Source organism: Artemia franciscana, chromosome 2, assembly GCF_032884065.1.
Source record: "Artemia franciscana chromosome 2, ASM3288406v1, whole genome shotgun sequence".
Lineage (NCBI taxonomy): Eukaryota > Metazoa > Arthropoda > Branchiopoda > Anostraca > Artemiidae > Artemia > Artemia franciscana.
This window is the reverse complement of record NC_088864.1, coordinates 46,161,560-46,184,854: the sequence shown is the minus strand read 5'-3', so window position 1 is coordinate 46,184,854 and position 23,295 is coordinate 46,161,560. Positions and strand designations below refer to the sequence as shown.

At 33.8% G+C, this 23,295-nt stretch overlaps 1 protein-coding gene and 1 long non-coding RNA gene across 3 annotated transcripts in view; one reads left to right on the top strand and one right to left on the bottom strand.

Annotated features, from left to right (window-relative positions):
• Positions 1-23,295, top strand: part of LOC136042748 (lachesin-like) — a 119,395-nt gene that overhangs the window by 10,151 nt on the left and 85,949 nt on the right. For both annotated transcript variants that reach the window (XM_065727719.1, XM_065727715.1), the window contains exon 2: positions 6,759-6,938. In XM_065727719.1, the coding sequence (XP_065583791.1) occupies positions 6,866-6,938 (73 nt within the window). In that variant the 5' untranslated portion in view covers positions 6,759-6,865. The remainder of the gene's footprint in view (positions 1-6,758; positions 6,939-23,295) is intronic.
• LOC136042788 (uncharacterized) overlaps positions 1-23,295 on the bottom strand; it is a 137,817-nt gene that overhangs the window by 113,138 nt on the left and 1,384 nt on the right. The window lies entirely within an intron of this gene.

The window sequence follows — 23,295 nt, the reverse complement described above, 5'->3', positions numbered from 1 at the left end:
ATTTTTTACGAATCTTTTTATTGGTAAAAGATTTACGTAACTTATAAATTAGCTTACGTAAAGAACTTTTGTATTCTCATGTTTTTATTACATATATGAGGGGATTCGCCCCATCGTCAGTACCTCGCTCTTTACACTAAAAGTTTAAATTTTATCCCAATTCATTAAGAATGACCCCCTGAATCACAAAAGCCGTAGAATAAGTAGTTGAAATTACCGAAAATACTTTAGCGTAAAGAGCGAGGTATTAGAAGGAGGTGAGCCCCTCATATAGGTAATAATTTCTGTTTGTTTTAAGTTTTATTGCTGTTCCTTACTTCCAACTGAAAAAGCTTTTTCACTTTTATTTTTTAATTGTTTTTTTTTTTTAAATAATGCTAGTAAATCCTGCTCTCCCTTCATGGAAATTTTCTTCTCCCATTACAAATTCTCGAAGGAAAGTTCCCCCAGCATATCACCCTCTTCTCAACCCCTCCCCCAAACCAAAAAAATCCTCCTGAAAACGCCTGTATACTTCCCAATAACCATTACTATTTGTAAGCACAGGTCAAAGTTTGTAACTTGTTGCCCCTCCCACGGGGACTGTGGGGGAGTAAGTCGTCCCCAAAGACATAGTTATAAGGTTTTTCGACTACGCTGAATAAAATGGCTATCTCAGAATTTTGATCCGTTGACTTTGGGAAAATAATTTTAATTTTAATAATTTTGGGGGCCTAGGTGCCCTCCAATTGTTTTGGTCACTTAAAAAGGGCACTAGAACTTTTCATTTCCGTTAGAATGAGCCCTCTTGCAACATTCTAGGACAACTGGGTCGATACGATCACCCCTGGGAAAAAAAAAAAAAACAAAAAAAAACAAATAAACACGCATCCATGATCTGCCCTCTGGGAAAAAATGCAAAATTCAACATTTTTGTAGATAGGAGCTCGAAACTTCTACAGTAGGGTTCTCTGATACGCTGAATCTGATGGTGTGATTTTCGTTAAGATTCTATGACTTTTAGGGGGCGTTTCCCCCTATTTTCTAAAATAACGCAAATTTTCTCAGGCTCGTAACTTTTGATGGGTAAGACTAAACTTGATGAAACTTATATATTTAAAACCAGCATTAAAATGCAATTCTTTTGATGTAGCTATTGGTATCAAAATTCCATTTTTTAGAGTTTTAGTTACTATTGAGCCGGGTCGCTCCTTACTACAGTTCGTTACCACGAACTGTTTGATTATGGAAAGGCAGTGTGGTCTTCCTCATTATTAACATCCAACTTTCATCTACGTATCAAAACTAACATCAAAGTACCAAAGTATCAAAGTAAAGAAAGCATTTAAGTAAACAAGGTATCAAGCTAAACAAAGGATTTTAGATATTCAATGTAAGCTTTGCTCGTTTTAAGATTTATTTATTCATTTATGTTAGTACCTGTTGTATGTTTTTTGCTTTGATTGTTTATTTAGTTTTTGTTCGTTTTGGGTTTTATTAATTCTTTGATAGGAATTTCCTATAATTTATTCATTTATATTAGTACTTGATGTATATTTTTTGCTATGATTGTTTATTTAATTTCTGTACGTTTTCGGTTTCATTCATACTGTAATAGTAATTTCTTGACCTTTTTAGTTTGAATCAAATAAAAAAAAATAGGTTTTTTAATTGAAAGAAAGGAGCAACAATAAAACTTAAAAAGAACAGAAATTACTCCGAATATGAAAGGGGCTGTTCCCTCCTCAACGCCCTGCTCTTTACGCAGAAGTTTGACTCTTTCTCTCAACTCTACTTTTTTAAACAGTAAAAAACTTTAGCTTAAAGAGCGGGGCGCTGAGGAGGGAACAGTCCCTTTGTAACTTGTAGCTTGCAACTTTTGATGGGTAAGACTAAAATTGGTGAAGCTTATACATTTAAAATTAGCATTAAAATAAAATTCTTTTGATGTGACTATTGGAATCAAAATTTCCTTTTTTAGAGTTTCGGTTATTATTCAGCCGGGTCGCTCCAAGTAGGCAAGAAGGCCTGCTTCCCCGCCCATTTTTCTTACCAAAATCGTCCGATCAATATGAGAAAGCCATTTAGAAAAAAAAAATTAATGTGCAAATATCGTTTTAATTATTCATGTACAGTGAGCCAAAATAAAAACAGTAAGCCAAAAGTCAAAAGACTTGCGAATATACAACATTCTTCGCTGTCCCATTGTCTGTACATATAAATAGATTGTCAGGTTTACCGACTCTTGAACATGCAACATATAATTGTCCATGGGAAAAACAATCCGTATTCAGATCTATACCTCATTATTCTAATGATTGCCCTTGAGCTTTGTCGATGGTGATTGCTAATCAAATATTCCCTGTGTCCCCATCGTCATTTATATATCCCCCCTGTGCCCCCCGGCGTCCCCATTGTCCCTGTGTCCCGGTCGTTATTTGTGTCCCGGTGTCCCAGTCTGTAATATCTCTTTGAGTGTCCCGGTCGTCATTTATATTCCCTGTGTCCCAGTCGTTATCGGTGTCCCAGTCTGTAATTTCTTCAGTCGACAAACAACTTCATGACGACATACAGCTCAATCCTTATAATGACGTCAGTCAACAAACATGACGTCAGTCGGCATACAAACATGACGTCAGTCGACACACACGTCCCAGTCGTCATTTGTGTCCCGGTGTCCCAGTCTGTAATTTCTCTTTGAGTGTCCCGGTCGTCATTTATATTCCCTGTGTCCCGGTCTGTATATACATTCGTTTTTGAATTGGTATATGATGAAATAAATTTTTTTCCTTTTTTTGTTTTTAGTTTTTTTATACCTTTTTTTTAGCTTTTTTAGTTTTTTTCTTTTTAGTTTTTTTTTGTAGTTTTTACCTTTTTTAGTTTTTTTTTATTTTCATTTTAATTTTATTAGTTTTCTTTTTCTCCTTTATTTTTCAGTTTTTTCTTTTTTTTATTTTTGTTTTCTTTTTCAGTTTTTATTTTTTTTTTATTTTTTTATTAGTTTTTAGTTTGTTTTTCTTTTTAGTTTTTTTTAGTATTTTCTTTTCAGTTTTTAGTTTTTTTTCCTTTTTTTCTTTTTATTTTTTTTTGTTTTTGGTTTTTACCTTTTTTTTAGCTTTTTTAGTTTTTTTTCTTTTTTTTAGTTTTTTATTTGTAGTTTTTACCTTTTTTAGTTTTTTTGTAATTTAATTCTTGTTAGTTTTCTTTTTCTCCTTTATTTTCCAGTTTTTTTCCTTTTTTGTTTTTTTTCAGTTTTTAGTTTTTTCAGTTTTTTATTAGTTTTAAGTTTTTTTTTGTAGTTTCTACCTTTTTTTAGTTTTTTTATTTTTTTTCTTTTTTAGTTTTTAGTTTTTCAGCTTTTTAGTTTTTTTAGTATTTTCTTTTTAGTTTTTTTTTCTAGTTTTTACCTTTTTTAGTTTCTTTTTCTTCTCTTGTATTAATGCTAAAGCCAAGGTTCGAACCTGGAACCTCTCAGACCTAGAACCTAGAACAACGCTTTACCAACTCAGCTGCTTCGGCTTGAATACATTCGTTTTTGAATTGGTATATGATGAAATAATTCAGACGTCATATGCGGACAGACAGACAGACACACAAACAAACAACTTTTATATATATATATAGATATGAGAGATTTCGCCCCCTCGTCAATAACTCGCTCTTTACATTAAAGCTAGATTTTGTGCAAAATTCTTAAGAATGATCCCTGAATCAAAAAGGCCGTAGAATAAATAGCTGAAATTGCTTAAAATGCTTTAGCGTAAAGAGCAAGGTATTATGGATGAGACGAATACCTTATAAACGTAATATTTTATTTTCGTTTTAAGTTTTAATGGTGCTCATTACTTACAGTTAAAAAAATTCACTTTTTTAAATAATACTAGAAAATCCTGCGCCCCTTCATGGAAATTATCTTCCCTCATCATAAATTCATCCATGGAAAGATCCTCCCACATGACCCCTCCCCTCGAACCATCCCCACACCAACACGAGAAATTTTCCCTGAAAACATCTATACACTTCATAATAACCAGAACCTATGTAAACAATGGTCAAAGTTTGTAACTTACAGCCCCTCCCCCGGGGACTGTAGGAGATAAAGTTGTCCCCAAAGACATATTTATTAAGTTTTCGACTACGCTGAACAAAATGGATATCTCAAAATTTTGATCTGGTAACTTAGGAGGGAAAATGTGCGTGGGAGGGGGACTAGGTGCCCTCCAGTTTTTGTGTTCACTTAAAAAGGGCACTAAAACTTTATTTTCCGTTAGAGTGAGCCCTCTCGTGACGTTCTAGGACGGCTGGGTCTATACTGGGTCTATCACCCCTGGAAAAAAAAGCCGCATCCGTGATCTATTTTCTGGCAAAAACCACAAAATTCCACATTTTTGTAGATAGGAGCTTGAAACGTCCATAGTAGAGTTTTCTGATGCGCTGAATATCATGGTGTGATTTTCGTTAAGATTCTATGACTTTTAAGTGATATTTCTGCATATTTTCTAAAATGAAGCAAATTTTCTCAGGCTTGTAACTTTTGATGGGTGAGACTAAACTTGATGAAACTTATACATTTAAAATCAGCATTAAAATGCAATTCTTTTGATGTAACTATTAGTGTAAAATTTCCGTTTTTTAGAGTTTTGGTTACTATTTAGCCGGGTCGCTCCCTAATACAGCTCGTACCACGAACTGTTTGATTTTAACTGGTATTTGTAACTGTTGATCTGAAGTTTAACATGACCTTTACTTTTCTTTGAAAAACTTCTTTCCAGATAGCTTTTTTTAAATTAATTTATAAAAAATACACAGGTGTAAGTATCAACTTTTAAATTTAAACCTAAAAATAAAAAAAGAGACCAAAGTATTTTTTTCTGGTTTTCTAAGCACAAAACCTCCAGTTAAAGGTTTATAACATATTTTATTGGTGCCCTTTTATTTTCAGTCCTTCACCGTTTAATAGGCCTTTTAAGTTCTCTTTCGAAATTACCACAACTTTGTTTTTAGAATAAAACTGTACCATAGGATAAATTAAGTAATATTTATCATTCCTGAATCAGCTTTAAAAAGCAATATTTCTCTTTATACATTTATTTTTTCAAACAATGTTCTTTGGTTACTACCGGTCATGGTTGCCACCGTACCAGATTACACCTATTACTGCAACAGTAAAAACGTGAAGTTGGGGGGCATACAGGAAATAGTTAAGAAAAGAGTGTTGTCCATAGTAGAAAATGAAAGGGTTGTGAATAAGGAAAGGGAACTCAAAAACGGCTGATCTAATACCACTCAATACTAGGAGGAGAGACCTTGGGCTTTTCTTCGTCAAATGACTAGAAGGTTAGAGGAGGAAACAATCGCATCCGTAATTCATCCGTAAGTAGGTCTAGCCCAAAGTTGTATGATAGCTTGTAAAGGTAAAGCAGACATTAATTGGGTGTCGATTACAAGAAACGCTTTTAAAAAAGGTCAAGGTGCAGAATAGCAGGTCTCCGGAAGAGAACACCGTATTCAGGTGGGTGGGGGGGGGGTGTATTACGAGTTTTACATCCTGTTTCCCGAATTTTTGTTCGATCTGTAAAAAAAAAACTATAAAATGTATATGAACAAATTTGTATATGTTCAGTAAAGACTTTTTGCTAATATTCTTTAAAGAATTTATGCTTATTTACGTCAATTGGGACTGAAAACTTAAAAGTCACGATTCTCCAACGAGTACTTCAAAAAGAAAGACGAGGTCTCGAACTTGAGCCCCCAGCCTTACGATCAGGCGAGTGATTGATTCTCTTCCTCTTTTTTTTTCTTTATAATATTAGACAAACCTTTGTGTTCCGTTTTAACGAGTGTTTTTGTTGCAATAGTTAGCAAATTAGCTATACTACACTTCATTTTTTTTCAAAAAATAACTATGTATATATCCGCATCTATTTGCAAGGGTAACAGAAACTGATTGCACTTTAAACTAGTTTAAGAAAAGTTTTCATATCTCTAACTTCGTATCGACCATATTTCAAAACCTCATTTATTATACTATCAGCACCTTCGGCCTTGTTAATTTCTATCCCACTTAGTACTTTACTAATTAAGGAGCGCCAATAAGAGGAAAATACGACATAAATTGTCCAACCCCCCTGGCAAGTTAGGGTCGTGAATAAGGGTGGAAAATTTTAGACGGCAAATTTAATCCCTGAGCGCTAGGAGGAGATATCTTATGCTTATATTCGCCAAGCGACGGCTGGAAACTGAAACACACGATCCTCAACGGATACTCTAAGAAACAAGACGGGATAAAATCCCAAATTTGACCCACAGCTTTACGACCAATCGATTCGCTGACTCTCTCCCTCCTTTTGTTTTCTATTGTAATAAGTGGGCAAGCCTTTCTGTTGTGTCGCAACGGCTTTTTCGCTGCAACAGTTTGTAAATTAGGTATGCTACACACATTTTGCTGAAAAAAATTTATATATCCACATCTATTTGTAAAGAGAACATACACTAATTGTATTTTAGATTAGTTCAACGAAAGTCTTTATTTTCTTCACGGTCTTTACGTTTTTTTATGGTTTTTGTAATCTTCATGAAAAAAACAAAAACACAATAAAGGATGTGAGTTTGAGGACTACAAACGAAAGCTAAGATTTAGGAAAATGGTGTTCTGATTAATATGTTCAAAGAACACTGTCTCTCTGTTTAGCCTTAAAAAACAAAAACAAACGTACGAAAAAGGTGAAATTTTGTTCAACCTTGCATGTTTGTGTAAAGTATTCTTTATTTATTTCTAGAGAAACATTTGTCCTTCAAAGCACGAAAGAAACCCTGCGTGATTGTATGTTATTTGCTATCTTTGGATTGCGATATGAAGAGGTAAACTACATGCTGATCAAATATAATGGGAAATGTAAAATGGACTGTATATGGTTTCTTCGCACTTTTATTTTCTGGGAGTTACTCTCTTGTCCAAGGTAAATAATTCTTTTTCGACAAACCATAATTCACTTTCCCTTATTCCTTCCCCTTCTATATTTATTTTATACGAGTATTAATAATGGAAAATGTGCATATAGTATCATTGATTTTCGCGAGGAAAATTAATTTGGCTGCATTTATGATACTTTGTATACATCTATACTTGGTGTGTGTCTGTAACTCCCATCAAATCACTAATTGTCTGCCCTAAAAAAACGAGCCTTGGAGTTATACAACGGATGCCTTAAGCCTGAAGCAAAACAAGTATTTCTAATTAGACTTAGTATACTTAACCAGAATACTAGCAAATTTGTAAAGTAGCTTTGTTGAGTCCAAAAAGGTAGTACCAAAAATATAGGATTAGTTAGAATTCTACCACAGTTTCTACAAAAATCGTGGATTCACCACTGACTATGGTAGAAATTTTAATGCAATATTACACAGGTCAAAATGTGGTTTATTGAACATGAACTAATATTATATGAAATCACTATCTAATAACGAGGCTTAAACCGAAAAAAGCTTCAATTTACTGATAAAAGTTATCGGGTAATATTTTCATTGTCATTTTTTTGGGGATCAATTTCGAAATTGGTGACAGTTGCTTAAAAACAAAACAGACAAAAACGGGTAAAGAGCTTTAAAAAAAGCGAAACTACGACACAAAATAAACTAAACAGGTCAGTCCATGTCGGATTTCGTTTTCAACATAAAGATGAAAAACTCAAAAACTAGGCTCTTAAGTAAGAGATTAACTTAAAAGCACAAGAAGACCTTTTTAAAACAACCAAGTTTTATAGCTACAGGAGTGTCTTTTTATGAATTTTTAATGTTTCTTATCAATTGTATTTATTCTTTTTTTCTTCTTTTTTTGTGCAAAAAGGTATTACGAATGTGGTCATAGAAGTTTTTCATATGGAATATGTGGTTTATGTTAATGTTACAAAGGAATTAAACAATTGAAAAAATTTAATTTATATCTACCTCAATTTAGTATACAGAAGCGGAGCTGTGGTGTCACGCAGTCACCTTATATTCAAGAGAAAATTTAGCTCTTGCCCAACAACACCCTTACAATAAGAATGCCATTTTTATGCACTTGGTAACTATCAAGTGACATACAGCGATCGCAAATTCTGTCGGTCTGTCTGTCCCGGTTTTGCTACTTTAGGCACTTCTAGGTAAGGTTGAACGATTAAATTTGGCAGGTGTTTCAGGAACCAGACCAGATTAAATGAGAAATTGTCGCTTCCCTCATTCGACTATCTGGGGGGGGGGGAGTGTGGGGATGGCTAAATCGGAAAAATTAGAAAAATGGGGTAATTTTAACTTACGAACGGACGATCAGATTTTAATGAAATTTGATGTTTGGAAGGATGTCGTGTCTCAGAGCTCTTATTTTCAATTCCGATCGGATCCGGTGACACTGGGGGATTTGGGGGGAATCTACAATCTTTGAAAACGCTTAGAGTGGAGGGATCAGGATGAAACTTGGTGGGAAAAATGATTACAAGTCCTAGATACGTGACTGACATAACCATAACAGATCTGATCTCTTTGGGGGAGTGGGGGAGGGGGGAAGGGAAAGAAAAAATGAGGTATTTTTAACTTACGAAAGAGTGATCGGATCTTAATGAAATTTCCTATTTAGAAGGACCTCGTAACTCAGATCTCTCATTTTAAAACCCGACCGGATCCAGTGTAATTGGGGGGGGGGTATAACGCTTAAAGCGGAGGGATCAGGATGAAACTTGGTGGGAAGAATAAAAAGAAAATCCAAGATATGTGACGGAAATAACCGGATCATATCCGCTCTCTTTGGTGGAGTTGGGGGGGGGGCGTAATTCGAAGAATCCAGACTAAATCTGGTGACATTGAGGGGAGCTGGAGGGAAAAACAGGAAATCATGGAAACCGGATATCTTGGAAAACGCTTAAAGTGGGGAGATCGGGATGAAACTTGATAGGAAGAATAAGCACAAGTTATTGATGTGTGATAGACATAATTGGAACGGATCCGTTCTCTTTGGGGAGCTGGGGGTTGTTAATTTGGAAAAATTGGAAAAATTGAGGTATTTAACTTAAGAAAGGGTTACCGGATTTTAATGAAATTTGATATTTAGAAAGAACCCATGTCTCAGAGCTCTTATCTCAAATCCCGACCAGATCTGTCGACATTGGAGGGAGTTGGAGGGGAAACCGGAAATCTTGGAAAACGCTTATAAATCTCGTAGATATGTGATTGACGTAACCGTACTGGATATACTCTCTTTGGGGGAGTTAGGGGGTGGGGTTCAGTGCTTTGGCGAGTTTGGTGCTTCTGGACGTGCTAGGACGATGGAAATTGGTAGGCGTGTCAGGGGGCTGCACAAATTGACTTGATAAAGTCGTTTTCATCGATTCGACCATCTGGGGGCTGAAGGGAGAGGAAAAATTAGAAAAATTGAGGTATTTTTTACTTACCAGGGGGTGATCGGATCTTAATGAATTTTGATATTTAAAAGGATCTCGTGACTCAGAGCTCTCATTTTACATCCCGACCGGCATTAAACTTCTGATTTTCCCTTTACAGCAATCTATTTATATATATATATATATATATATATATATATATATATATATATATATATATATATATATATATATATATATATATATATATATATATATATATATATATATATATATATATATATATATATATATATATATATATATATATATATATATATATATTTATATATATATATACATATATATATATATATATATATATATATATATATATATATATATATATATATATATATATCATGAAAAGAGAAATCACCAATGCAACAGCACAAACACAAAAAAAAAAAAAAAAAAAATAGAGAGAGAGAGACAGAAGGAGAAAAGGAAGACTGTTTTCCTAAATTAGTGATTAATATAGACCAGCACTTGAATGAGGCCTTAACCCTACTCATCCATACAATCACGTAGGTCAAACAGCATAGCCACACACAATCAACCATAAAGAATAATCTATGGACAGGCAGTCATGTCGTCAATAAGTATAAGTCGTCATTTACCAAACAATAGAAAAAATAATATAGACAAATAATTCAGAGGCAACACCCAAAATAAGGACTCATCAGGAGAATACACTGGCCTATTAAATAAGCAACTGGCAACTTAAATAAGTTGTCTGTGTGTCTGTGTGTCGAGTGACGTCATGTTTGTGTGTCGACTGACGTCATGTTTGTCGACTGACGAAATTACAGACCGGGACATCGGGACACAAATGACGACCAGTATACCGGGACATTAGGGAATATATAAATGACGACCGGGACACTCAAAGAGAAAGCGACTGGGACACAAGTAATGTTCGATTAGCAATCACCATCAATAAAGCACCGGGACACAAATGACGACCGGGACACAGGGAATATAAATGACGACCAGGACATAAGTAATAAAAAAACTAAAAAAACTAAAAAAAAGGTAAAAACTACAAAAAAAAACTAAAAAGAAAAAAAACTAAAAACTAATAAAAAAACTAAAACAGCTAAAAACTAAAAAAAACTACAAAAGAAAAACAAGAAAAAAAGGAAAAAAAGTAAAAACCAAAAAAAAAACTAAAAAGAAAAAAAGAGGAAAAACACAAAAATTTATTTCATCATATACCAATTCAAAAACGAATGTATATACAGACCGGGACACCGGGACACAAATGAAGACCGAGACACAGGGAATATAAATGACGACCGGGACACAGGGACACAACTACAACGGGGACGCCGGGGGGCACAGGGGGATATATAAATGACGACGGGGACACGGGGAATGTTCGATTAGCAATCACCATCAACAAAGCTCAAGGGCAATCATTAGAATCATGAGGTATAATTAAAAAAAACTAAAAAAAGGTAAAAAACTAAAAACTATAAAAAAGACCAATTCAAAAACGAATGCATATACAGACCGGGACACCGGGACACAAATGACGACCGAGACACCGGGACGCAAGGAATATAAATGACGACCGGGACACTCAAAGAGAAGTTACAGACTGGGACACCGGGACACAAATGACGACCGGGACACAGGGACTATAAATGACGACCGGGACACATGAACACAACTACAACGGGGAAGCCGGGGGGCACAGGGGGATGTATAAATGACGACGGCGACACAGGGAATGGTCGATTAGCAATCACCATCAACAAAGCTCAAGGGCAATCATTAGAATCACAGGGACACAACTGCAATGGCGCGTAACTAATATGGCGCGTAACGACTTACGCGCGTGGGGGGGGGGGCTTGGAGGGGCGCGAAGTGCCCCACCAACTAGGTAGTATATATATATATCTATACTAGCTGTTGGGGTGGCGCTTCGCGCCACCCCAACACCTAGTTGGTGGGGGCGCTTCGCGCCCCCCCCAAGCCCCCCCGCGCGCGTAAGTCGTTACGCGCCATAATAGTTACGCGCCATTGTAGTTGTGTCCCTATGTCCCACCTGTGAATATAGATATATATATATATATATATGGTTTTAACTACGTAAAACTTGCGAATATACAACATTCTTTGCTGTCCCATTGTCTTTGCATATAAATAGATTGTCAGGTTATCCCCCTGTTTCCCCCGGTGTCCCCGTTGTAGTTGTGTCCCTGTGTCCCGGTCGTCATTTATATTCCCTGTGTCCCGGGTCCCGGTCATCATTTGTATCCCGGTGTCCCGGTCTGTATATACATTCATTTTTTAGTTTTGTTTTTCTCCTTTATTTTTTTCCTTTTTTTTTCTTTTTTAGCTTATTTAGATTTTTAGATTTTTTAGTTTTTTTTATTAGTTTTTAGTTTTTATTTCTTTTTAGTTTTTTTGTCCCGGTCGTCATTTATATCCCCCTGTTTCCCCCGGTGTCCCCGTTGTAGTTGTGTCCCTGTGTCCCGGTCGTTATTTATATTCCCTGTGTCCCGGTCGTCATTTGTATCCCGGTGTACCGGTCTGTATATACATTCGTTTTTTAGTTTTGTTTTTCTCCTTTATTTTTTTTCTTTTTTAGTTTATTTAGATTTTTAGATTTTTTAGTTTTTTTGTAGTTTTTACCTTCTTTTTAGTTTTGTTAATTTTTTTTTTTACTTGTGTCCTGGTCGTCATTTATACTCCCTGTGTCCCGGTGCTTTGTTGATTGCTAATCGAACATTCCTTTTGTCCTGGTCGCTTTCTCTTTGAGTGTCGTCATTTATTTTTTTCTTTTTTAGTTCTTTTAGTTTTTACCTTTTTTAGTTTTTTTTTAGTTTTTAGTTTTTTTAGTTTTTTACCTTTTTTTAGTTTTTTTAGTTTTTTAGCTTTTTTATTTTTTTTATTAGTTTTTAGTTTTTTTGTAGTTTTTGCCTTTTTTTTTAGTTTTTTGTCCTGGTCGCTTTCTCTTTGAGTGTCGTCATTTATTAGTTTTTTCCTTTTTTTTTTTAGTTTTTTATTGGTTTTTACCTTTATTTTAGCTTATTTTTCAGTTTTTTCCTTTTTTTTAGTTTTTTTTTATTTTTTATTTTTTTTAGTTTTTTACCTTTTTTTAGTTTTTTTAGTTTTTTTAGTTTTTTAGCTTTTTTACTTTTTTTATTAGTTTTTAGTTTTTTTTTTGTAGTTTTTGCCTTTTTTTAGTTTTTTCAGTTTTTTTTTTAGTTTTTTATTGGTTTTTACCTTTATAGTTTTTTTAGTTTTTTAGCTTTTTTATTTTTTTTATTAGTTTTTAGTTTTTTTTGTAGTTTTTGCCTTTTTTTAGTTTTTTCAGTTTTGACGTCACCTAATCCAGTTTTTTCAGGTGACGTCACCTGACACATCCATCCACACATCCATCCACACATCCACAGACAGACAACTTATTTTTATATATATAGATATATAAAAATAAGTTGTCTGTCTGTGGATGGATGGATGGATCAGGTGACGTCACCTGAAAAAACTGGATCAGGTGACGTCAAAACTGAAAAAACTAAAAAAAAGGCAAAAACTACAAAAAAAACTAAAAACTAATAAAAAAAATAAAAAAGCTAAAAAACTAAAAAAACTATAAAGGTAAAAACCAATAAAAAATTAAAAAAAAAACTGAAAACTACAAAAAAAAACTAAAAACTAATAAAAAAAGTAAAAAAGCTAAAAAACTAAAAAAACTAAAAAAACTAAAAAAAGGTAAAAAACTAAAAAAAAATAAAAAATAAAAAAAAACTAAAAAAAAGGAAAAAACTGAAAAATAAGCTAAAATAAAGGTAAAAACCAATAAAAAACTAAAAAAAAAAAGGAAAAAACTAATAAATGACGACACTCAAAGAGAAAGCGACCAGGACAAAAGGAATGTTCGATTAGCAATCAACAAAGCACCGGGACACAGGGAGTATAAATGACGACCAGGACATAAGTAAAAAAAAAAAAACTATCTATATATATAAAAATAAGTTGTCTGTGGATCTGTGGATCGTGGATCAGGTGACGTCACCTGAAAAAACTGGATCAGGTGACGTCAAAACTGAAAAAACTAAAAAAAGGCAAAAACTACAAAAAAAACTAAAAACTAATAAAAAAAATAAAAAAGCTAAAAAACTAAAAAAACTAAAAAAAGGCAAAAACTACAAAAAAAACTAAAAACTAATAAAAAAGCTAAAAAACTAAAAAAACTAAAAAAAAGGCAAAACCTACAAAAAAACTAAAAACTAATAAAAAAAATAAAAAAGCTAAAAAACTAAAAAAACTAAAAAAACTAAAAAAAGGTAAAAAACTAAAAAAACTAAAAACTAAAAAAAACTAAAAAAGGTAAAAACTAAAAGAACTAAAAAAGAAAAAAATAAATGACGACACTCAAAGAGAAAGCGACCAGGACAAAAGGAATGTTCGATTAGCAATCAACAAAGCACCGGGACACAGGGAGTATAAATGACGACCAGGACACAAGTAAAAAAAAAAAATTAACAAAACTAAAAAGAAGGTAAAAACTACAAAAAAACTAAAAAGAAAAAAAACTAAAAACTAATAAAAAAACTAAAAAGTCTAAAAATCTAAATAAACTAAAAAAGAAAAAAAAAAGGAAAAAAATAAAGGAGAAAAACAAAACTAAAAAACGAATGTATATACAGACCGGTACACCGGGATACAAATGACGACCGGGACACAGGGAATATAAATGACGACCGGGACACAGGGACACAACTACAACGGGGACACCGGGGGAAACAGGGGGATATAAATGACGACCGGGACAAAAAAACTAAAAAGAAAAAAAAACTAAAAACTAATAAAAAAACTAAAAAATCTAAAAATCTAAATAAGCTAAAAAAGAAAAAAAAGGAAAAAAATAAAGGAGAAAAACAAAACTAAAAAACGAATGTATATACAGACCGGGACACCGGGATACAAATGACGACCGGGACCCGGGACACAGGGAATATAAATGACGACCGGGACACAGGGACACAACTACAACGGGGACACCGGGGGAAACAGGGGGATGTAAATGACGACCAGGACACCGGGACAGGGAATGGTCGATTAGCAATCACCATCAACAAAGCTCAAGGGCAATCATTAGAATCATGAGGTATAGATCTGAATACAGATTGTTTTCCCATGGACCATTATATGTTGCATGTTCAAGAGTCGGTAAACCTGACAATCTATTTATATGCAAAGACAATGGGACAGCAAAGAATGTTGTATATTCGCAAGTTTTACGTAGTTAAAACCATATATATATATCTATCTATATTCACAGGTGGGACATAGGGACACAACTACAATGGCGCGTAACTATTATGGCGTGTAACGACTTACGCGCGCGGGGGGACTTGGGGGGGGCGCGAAGCGCCCCCACCAACTAGGTGTTGGGGTGGCGCGAAGCGCCACCCCAACAGCTAGTATATATATAAAAGAAGAGACGCAAATAAAAGAAGAGACGTCTCCAACCAACCTTTTTTGATGAAATATTCAATTTTTTTCAATTTTCAAATTGAAAATATTTAATTTTTAAAATTTCAATTTTATATTGTTTTTATTATAGAAATGGGTAAACTCCGCTAAAGGCTTTTTAGAACATACTAAACTTGACGGTGTAATTTTCATGAAGATGTTTACCTTTTCTGGTGATATTTTCTCCGTTTTTTGAAACTTCACAAACAGAGTTTAAGCAATAGTTTTTTTATATTTATTTCTAAACAAATAAATTTTACCATTTCTGTATCAGCATAAAATGCAGAATTTCATTATGTATACGACGTTCGTCGTATGCTGTTTCCAACTTATATATTTAGGGTTTGTCAGGTCGGAATAAGAACAGGGAATTGATTTAGATGAGTAAATCCTTATAAAGAAATATTTTAGGGGAGTTAATTATGATGCTGTTGATAATGGTACAAACGGTTTCAGCGGTGTTTCAGATCGCAAAAACAACGTCAAACACTAATTAGTTATTTCGATAATAAGAATGTCTTCAAGATGATGACAAATAAACTTTTTTAGACTCTGAACTTTGTGCAAGGGGATCCAATTCTCAGAATAGTTTTCCAAGAAAAGCGCTTGGAAGCGGGGATGGGATTGAAATAAAAAGTGTATTTCTCAGGCCTATACTTAGGAGTTTTTGTTATTGGTCCTTTGAATGAGACTTGTAAAAAGAACTGCTCCATATCTGGCCTTAGTGGAGGTGTAATTTATTAATTGCCACAGTCAATCACCTAGTTGTATATTTTATTGTTTTTCAGTCCCAATTCTTGGAATTTTTTTAATATTTATGGATAAAGGTAACTGAGGATGCTATATCTATTATATAAAAATACTTTGCAAGAGGGCTATAAACGCCCACCATAGCACTTGGTAGCACCCTTGCCTACAAGTTTTAAAAATCTTTAAAATCAGCATGTTTGTTTGATTGTATGTCTAGTTCGACCGTGATTATGCAATCCCTTAGGCACGTGATCACTTATCTGGTCTGTCTTTCAAAAGTCTTTAAAATGTAAATTTTCCTGTATTTAGAGCCATACGAAGTTGTTTGAGTAGGGTCAGAGGAGCCTCTCCTTCTTATTTCAAAACAAGGGCTGAAAAGCAAATTTATTCCTGTCTTACAAAACTATTACAGAAATAGTAGTACTAATTTTACGCAATCTAAGGGGAGTACATAAAACTGTGACCTACAATTTTAAAATATTTTTGAGCAAAGGATTTTCCAGGAGTTTCTGCAACTTTTCAAAGCATAAGAGATGGTGGCCTCGGCCAACCAGACAACTTCTTAAGTTTGCCTAAAACTGCAAGAGTATGTGTTTTATTTATAATAAGAAAACCTGCAGCAAAAATATACAGCAGATTTACACATGATACAAACATTTTGCGATGAGTTTTCTAAATGTGTCAAAATTCCCTTTGCGGCCAGCTTATCCTCCGAGGAGTTTTCTTACGTTGACTTGTCCTGGGGAAAAAACTGTTTACAATTTATCAGCTTAAGTTTTCATTATCAAAAGAAACAGTTTCCTGAGATATATATGTTTTCCTTTTACTGAAGTAGAGAAGAATCTCTCCGTAGATACAGCAACAATTTTAAATAGTGGCTAATGTATTTGAAGTTTTATAAATATCATTCTTATATACCTTTTCTTACAAGTGTCTTTCAATAAACTATAGGTGTTTTCCTCCTTAACGCCTCGCTCTTTACGCTAAAGTTTAACTCTTTCTCTTAGCTCTACTTCTTAAAACAGTAAAAAACTTTAGCGTAAAGAGCGGGCGTTAAGGAGGAAAACACCTATGAGAACAGACGTTCTCAGGGGGATTTTTGGTTTAGGGGGGAGAGTTGATGGGGGGGGGTACGTGGTAGGATATCTTCATGGAGAAACTGCTCATGGGGAAGAGAATTTCAATGAAGGAACGCAGGATTTTCTAGCATTATTTGAAAAAACAATGAAAAAATAAATATGGAAAGTTTTTTTTTTACTGAAAGTAAGGAGCAGTATTAAAACTTAAAACGAACAAAAATTATTACGTATATGAGGGTGTTACCTCCTCGTTATATCTCATTCTTTGCGTTAAAGTATTTTTAGTAATTTCAACTATTTGTTCTACGGCCTTTGTGATTCAGATATCATTCTTAAGGAACTGGGACAAAATTTAAGCTTTAGTGTAAAGAGCGAGGTATCGATGAGGGTTGAACCCCCTCATATATGCAATAAAAACATACGAATATAGAAGTTCGTTACGTAATTTAATTCGTAAGTTACGTATATTTTTTACCAACGAAAACGTTTCTAAAAAATTAAAAATTCTTGTTGCTTTTTTAAGTAATCAAAAAACTGGAGAGCAACTAGGCCTCCTCCCTTGCTCCTTATTCTCAAAATCTTCCTAAAATTTTCCAAATTACAATTAATTAATTTGCAAATTTCGTTTTAATTATTTATGTGCGGAGAGCCAAGATCAAAACATGTATTAATTCAAAAACGTCCATAAATTAAATAAAAAAACAAGTTTTTTTAAATGAAAGTAAGGAGCAACATTATAATTTAAAACGAACAGAAATTACTCCTTATATGAAAGGGGCTTTTCCTTCTCAATGCCTCGCTCTTTACGCTAAAGTTTCTTACTGTTTTAAAAATAGAGTTAAGACAAAATGTCAAACTTTAGCGTAAAGAGCGGGGCGTTGAGGAGAAAAGCCCCTTTCATATACGGAGTAATTTATGTTCGTTTTAAGTTTTAATGTTGCTCCTTACTTTCATTTAAAAAAAACTTTTTTTTTATTTAATTCTGTCATAGAATGAGAAATCCTATTGCCACATGGTGGCGTATTTTCTCCCAGGAACATGCACATTCAACCCGAACTGGAAAGCTATTAAATAAAGCGAATATACAGTTTTGCTTTCTTTGGGTCTTGAAATATTATAAAAAAAAATACTTTTTATCTCATACCGATTACTCTTTTTAGAGAGGTCGTTCTTAAATCTGAGACCAAATGTCAAAAAGTACAGTGTTTAGATCATCAGGTGAAAAAGGGGGGACCCTCCCATAACGTTGAGAATAATTTCCAGTGAGTTAAGCCTGTTGGAATTGGTCATGTAGAATACATACACATTCATATGAATCATTAAAATTTGAAAAATCGTGAATTCATTACCAAACTTAATAAACAAGATCTCCATATGGAGTTGCAGAGCTGTCGATTGTAGTGGTCACCAATTCAAAAAAAATACGTGGGTGAAAAAAAAAGCGAAAAATAAGCTAAAAGCATATAGCACCAAACGGCTAAAGGAAGTAAAAATTTCTTTAGAAGGCTTAGTTGTCTTATGGAATCGAAAGATTCGTTAACATTTGAATTTTTACACACAAAATAAATTGATTGCTTTTTCTTATATGTCAACACCATTCTACTTGGCAACATCGACAAAAATTTGACACTAACCTAATAACACCTTAAGTTTGAAAAAATGGAAGAAACGGTCCTATAAAATTGCGATATACATGGATGAATAGTCCCAAGATGAGTCGAAACAGCAAAAATATTTGGATTTTGATGTCCTTAGTCTCTGGAGTTTCATTTCCCATCATTTTAGTTGATACGTTTTACGATTAAATTTTTCTTTACTGTATTGTATAACTGCGCATCATCTATTATGGAAGAGGATGAGAAGATTATTTTATTGGTGGGTGGTTGGGATGCCTAAGGCCTACTCACCCCCACCCCTTCCCCTGGTTTATCAATCTACAATAAGCAAATTGTTTTGTCCCTATTTTCTGACTGTCAGTGAACCTTCATGTAGATATAGAATAAAAGAAGAGGGGGAGGGTAATATAATTTTTAATCTCTATTCAGTCCCGAAAATGTTTCCGGACTGAGCCTGTGATATGGATGTTGCGGGTTAATAGCTTCCCTCTTACTGCAGAACTATTTGTGTGGTATAAAAGATTAGATTCGCATGATTATCAACATGAAATGAGGAGAAAAAGGGGTGGGAAACACCCCTAAAACAACTTTTGCTCAAAGAACTACCTTGAAAACGTGGAAGTGATAACGTCAAAATTCATTTTTGATCTTTTACACCTCCCTTCCCCCTTACTAAGAGATAATTGAAGAGGATCATTTTTATTGAAAGATTATTATCATTCTCGATACAAAGCTACATAAATAATAGATTTTAATATAAAAAACCTTGGGTTCAAGGACAAAGTGATGTCCTCCCTCACATTTCTGAGAGCGTTTGGAGAAAATAGATTGTACTAACAAACTGCAAGTAAATATTGGAATTGTCAACAGAACCAGAAATTCCAAACCACAAATTTGTATAGCCAAAATCTACTTTTTACGCTAAAATCAATTGATTCCAAAAGTGCAAAATTTATTAATTTCAATCTGGCTCATCAAAAGCTATTAGTATACAAAAACCTACATAATCTTAGGAAGAGATGACCCCCCTCCCCCCAAAAAAACAAATAGTTGGATTCTGACAAAAATTACAAATAAATTAAGCTTATTTATAAACCCAAAAGTCATTATTTATAAAATATGATTTTTTTTTTATTTCCCAATGGTCAGAGAATATAGCATCGTTGGTTGCGCAGTATCTAATTACGGTTTTGGTCAGTAGTTTCTCCTATGTATGAACTTATGGGCATCTCACACCTCGAAAAATATTTTAGGCCGACATCTTCAGCTTTCTATTGAAGTCGCTTCAGATCATTTGAAGGAATATCCAGATGGCAAAAAAAAAAAATATTCAGATATATAGAAAAATATTCAAGAATATTCAGGTGAAGAAAAATATTTATGGCTAAATATGGGTGAAGTGTATAGAACGGTTTTGAGATAATATATTATTGGAATAATTGCATTTTATTTCAAAAGCCAAATACACTAAATGAGCTCTTCTTTTCAAAGAATTTTTGAGCAAAAGATAGACTTTAACGTTAGGAGTTGGGGTTAAGGGAAGAAGAGCCCTTTTTCTAATAAAGGTAAACCTACTTCTGTGACTCCATAAAAATGAATAGAAATCAAATCTAAAAAAATTATTTTTCAAATAAAAGAAAACAGTGACATTAAAAATTTAAAAGAACAGAAGTTATTCATCATTTTACCTCAACTACCTTTCCTCAACTCTTCTCGCTAAAAATTTATTTTTCGCCTCCCCACTCCTTCGGAGCGAATGTTCAAATACAGAGGCAATTGAAACGAGGTAAGAAACATAATCACAATGCCTCAAAAATGGAGAATTATATTTATTTAAGTTTGCTTTAAGCAATAAGTTATTAGTTAAAATATTTCAAAGGCAGCCGGTAAACATAATACTTGCACTTACCCACTAACTATATTTTTAGAATTCTAAACGCTTTTGGTAAATCAGTATAAAGCTTTTGGATTTCAAGGAGCAGAAGAGATGGAATCCCTTCATCAAATACAGAATAGCTTATACTCGTTGAATGTTTCAGTGTAGCTCTTAACTTTCGTTTGAAAAGGCATGTATTTTTCATTTAATGAAATAAAGAACAACATCTTTTCATAATATTCCTGTTAAGAAAAAAATACAATCTTTCACTCAATTACAATCCAAATAATGGTTAAGAAAACATCTTCATGTATTATAATGAGCATAATAATATATCATAATTGCCATACTATGTGTGAACAGTTCTATGGCATTCACCATGCTGTATATACCACACCTCAAGTCAAACCTCGTCTTCCTCCAAGAATCAAACTCTGTGCCTCTGAGCATGGATCTGTGTTTCCTTTTTACTTTCAGTCTTGCATTTAGAACACCTTCTAGAAGATTTAAATATTTGAGAAAAGGTTTTAACATTCCATACGACTTTCTTTTGAATGCACAACCCAGTCTCCAAATCAAGTTTTTCTCACATATCTTTTCATTATTATTAGAGTACTTCTACTATATCTGGAACAGTTTAGTTCAAGACGGATTCAGTGTCCCCCTTCATATTAAAGAAACTCAATCATGCTAAAAGCTCATGAAGTTCCGCTCCTTAAAATTCTTTAAACTTTATATTATGTGTTTCTTGGAAATTTTTCAAAGCCTCCCTAAGCCTAAAGAAGTATCCTGAAAGCTACCATAAAATTAAGCCGATTGACTTGTCAATTTTTCTAAGGCCGAAAACTTGAAAAATCATGAGGAAAAAAAGTAGAGAGAAAGAGAAAAAAAGAGATATTTTAGATTTTAAATGCATGTACCCTTAGCCATCCTTGGAGGAGCACCAATAGCCTCTCCGCCACCACTTCAAGTTATCACCGCTATGATTTTACTCAAGCAACAAATTATTCTCAAAAACAAATTAGTTGTATCCCTGTCGCATAAAAAGATCAGTCATCCAATATAAAGCTTCAGAATTTCCAGAAAATATTTTTCTCTCGTACTAAGCTGTTGGGTTTTGTGTCCACAAAATATGTGTTTATTTGGAATGAGCTAAGCATTAAGTCACTCAAGGATGAAGGGTGATGGCCTTCTTGGGCTGAACCTTATGCATTATTTCCATTATTTCCCTTACTTTTCTTGCGACAGATTTACCGCACCATGTCTACATTAAGCGACTAAATTTTACAAAAGCGTTAGAGGTTCTAGAGGAGTTTTTCTTTTATAGTATTTGATTCTTTCTCCCTTACACTCTGTGGTTCCTCAAGATCAAAATTGGCTAAAGCAGGGTGAAACTCTGCTGTTCAAGAATTTTCATTTCAATGAATTCTTCTTATGATGATGATGCATTTTGACGTCTCAAGACAGCAAAATTGATTGAACAGAAATTTTTATAAAAAAAGAAAAGAGTGTATGTTGTTATATATACAATAAATTCTGCCCTCTCCCCTCCCCTCCACTCCTTAAGTTAAAGTTTATAGTATTATAGAAACACTCCTTATTTCATTTCAACAGCCCTCGTTGTTGATCAATCGTTCTTAAGAAATTGGAGGAAAAACTTGAGTGTAAAATGTGGGAGGGTTGAGGAGGACTGCCCCACCCCCAGTACGCATCAATTTTGGTTTGTTCCAAGTTTTAATTTCATTGTTTACTTTCATTTGATGAAATTTTTTTTATTCTATGTCAATTTTCTTCCAAGAATACAATTCTTCGTTCTTTGGTTTCATTTTTGACACGCTCTGATAGCCTCGTTCACGCGTCTGCTAACTTCACAAACATTCGTTTTTGATTTTCGTTTTTATACATTCTGATTCTCGCTGTCACTGGTAATTCTCGCCACCGCTTGTCTTTAACTAAACCTTTCTTTGTTCTCGCTTTCGCATATATTCAAACCACACATTTCTCGTTTTTCATTTTCATTTTTGATTCGTTCTGATCCTCGTTGTCGCATGTCTTGTAACTGTATATTTTTTTATTTTTCCCTTTGGTTTTTGACTCCTAGTAATAATCGCTATCACTTAACTTTTAATCGCATATTTCTTTGTTCTTCACTTTTGTTTTTGACTCGTTGTAATTGCCGTTTTCGCAAGCATGTTAACCGCAAAATTCTTTGTTCTTCATATTCGTTTATACTTACTTCAGATATCTTGTCTTATTTGATGGTCTAGGTTGTCCATTTTTGCTCATTGTGAATTTAAATTTCTCAGGTCGTCCTCTTGACTTTGTTTCATTTGACGGTCCAGTTTGTTCATTCTAAGCGATTGTTAATATAAGTTTTGCCCTTTAGCTAATATGAAGCTGCTGATAACGCCTTTTTTTAAATAGACTCATTGCACTTGTTAATTATACTTAAGTCTGTTTTTTGTGTTCTTTTGCATGTATCACAAACACTAAAAACGATAGATAGTGCCGTAAGGGCCCCCATACATGCCGACTTGATCTATACGATTTCCACCAAGAACATATCCCTTTTGGAGGAGTTAATTTAGTATTTATAGAATTATACAAATTTTCATCTGCTATTAGTTTTTAATGAACAACTTAAAAAAATTTATCTTGTATATTTAGAACCAAACAGTTCGTGGTAACAAATTGTAAGTAAGGAGCAACCCAGTTCAAAAGTAACCAAAACTCTAAGAAAAGGAATTTTGATACAAATAGATACATCACAAGAATATAATTTTGATGCTGATTTTAAATATATATGTTTCATTAAGTTTAATACTGCACAACAAAATTTACAAGCCTGAAAAAAATTCCCTTTTATTAAACAGAGGGGGAAACACCTTCCAAAACTTATAGAATCATAATGAAGGTTCAGAATGAACAATCAGGTTCTGCGGATCAGAGAACCCTACTGTAGAGGTTTCAAGCTCCTATCTGCAAAAACGTGAAGTTATGTATTAGAACAGATCACGTATGCATGTTTATTTTTTTTCCAGGGGTGATCATATCGACACAGTTGTCCTAGAATATCACAAAAGGGCTCA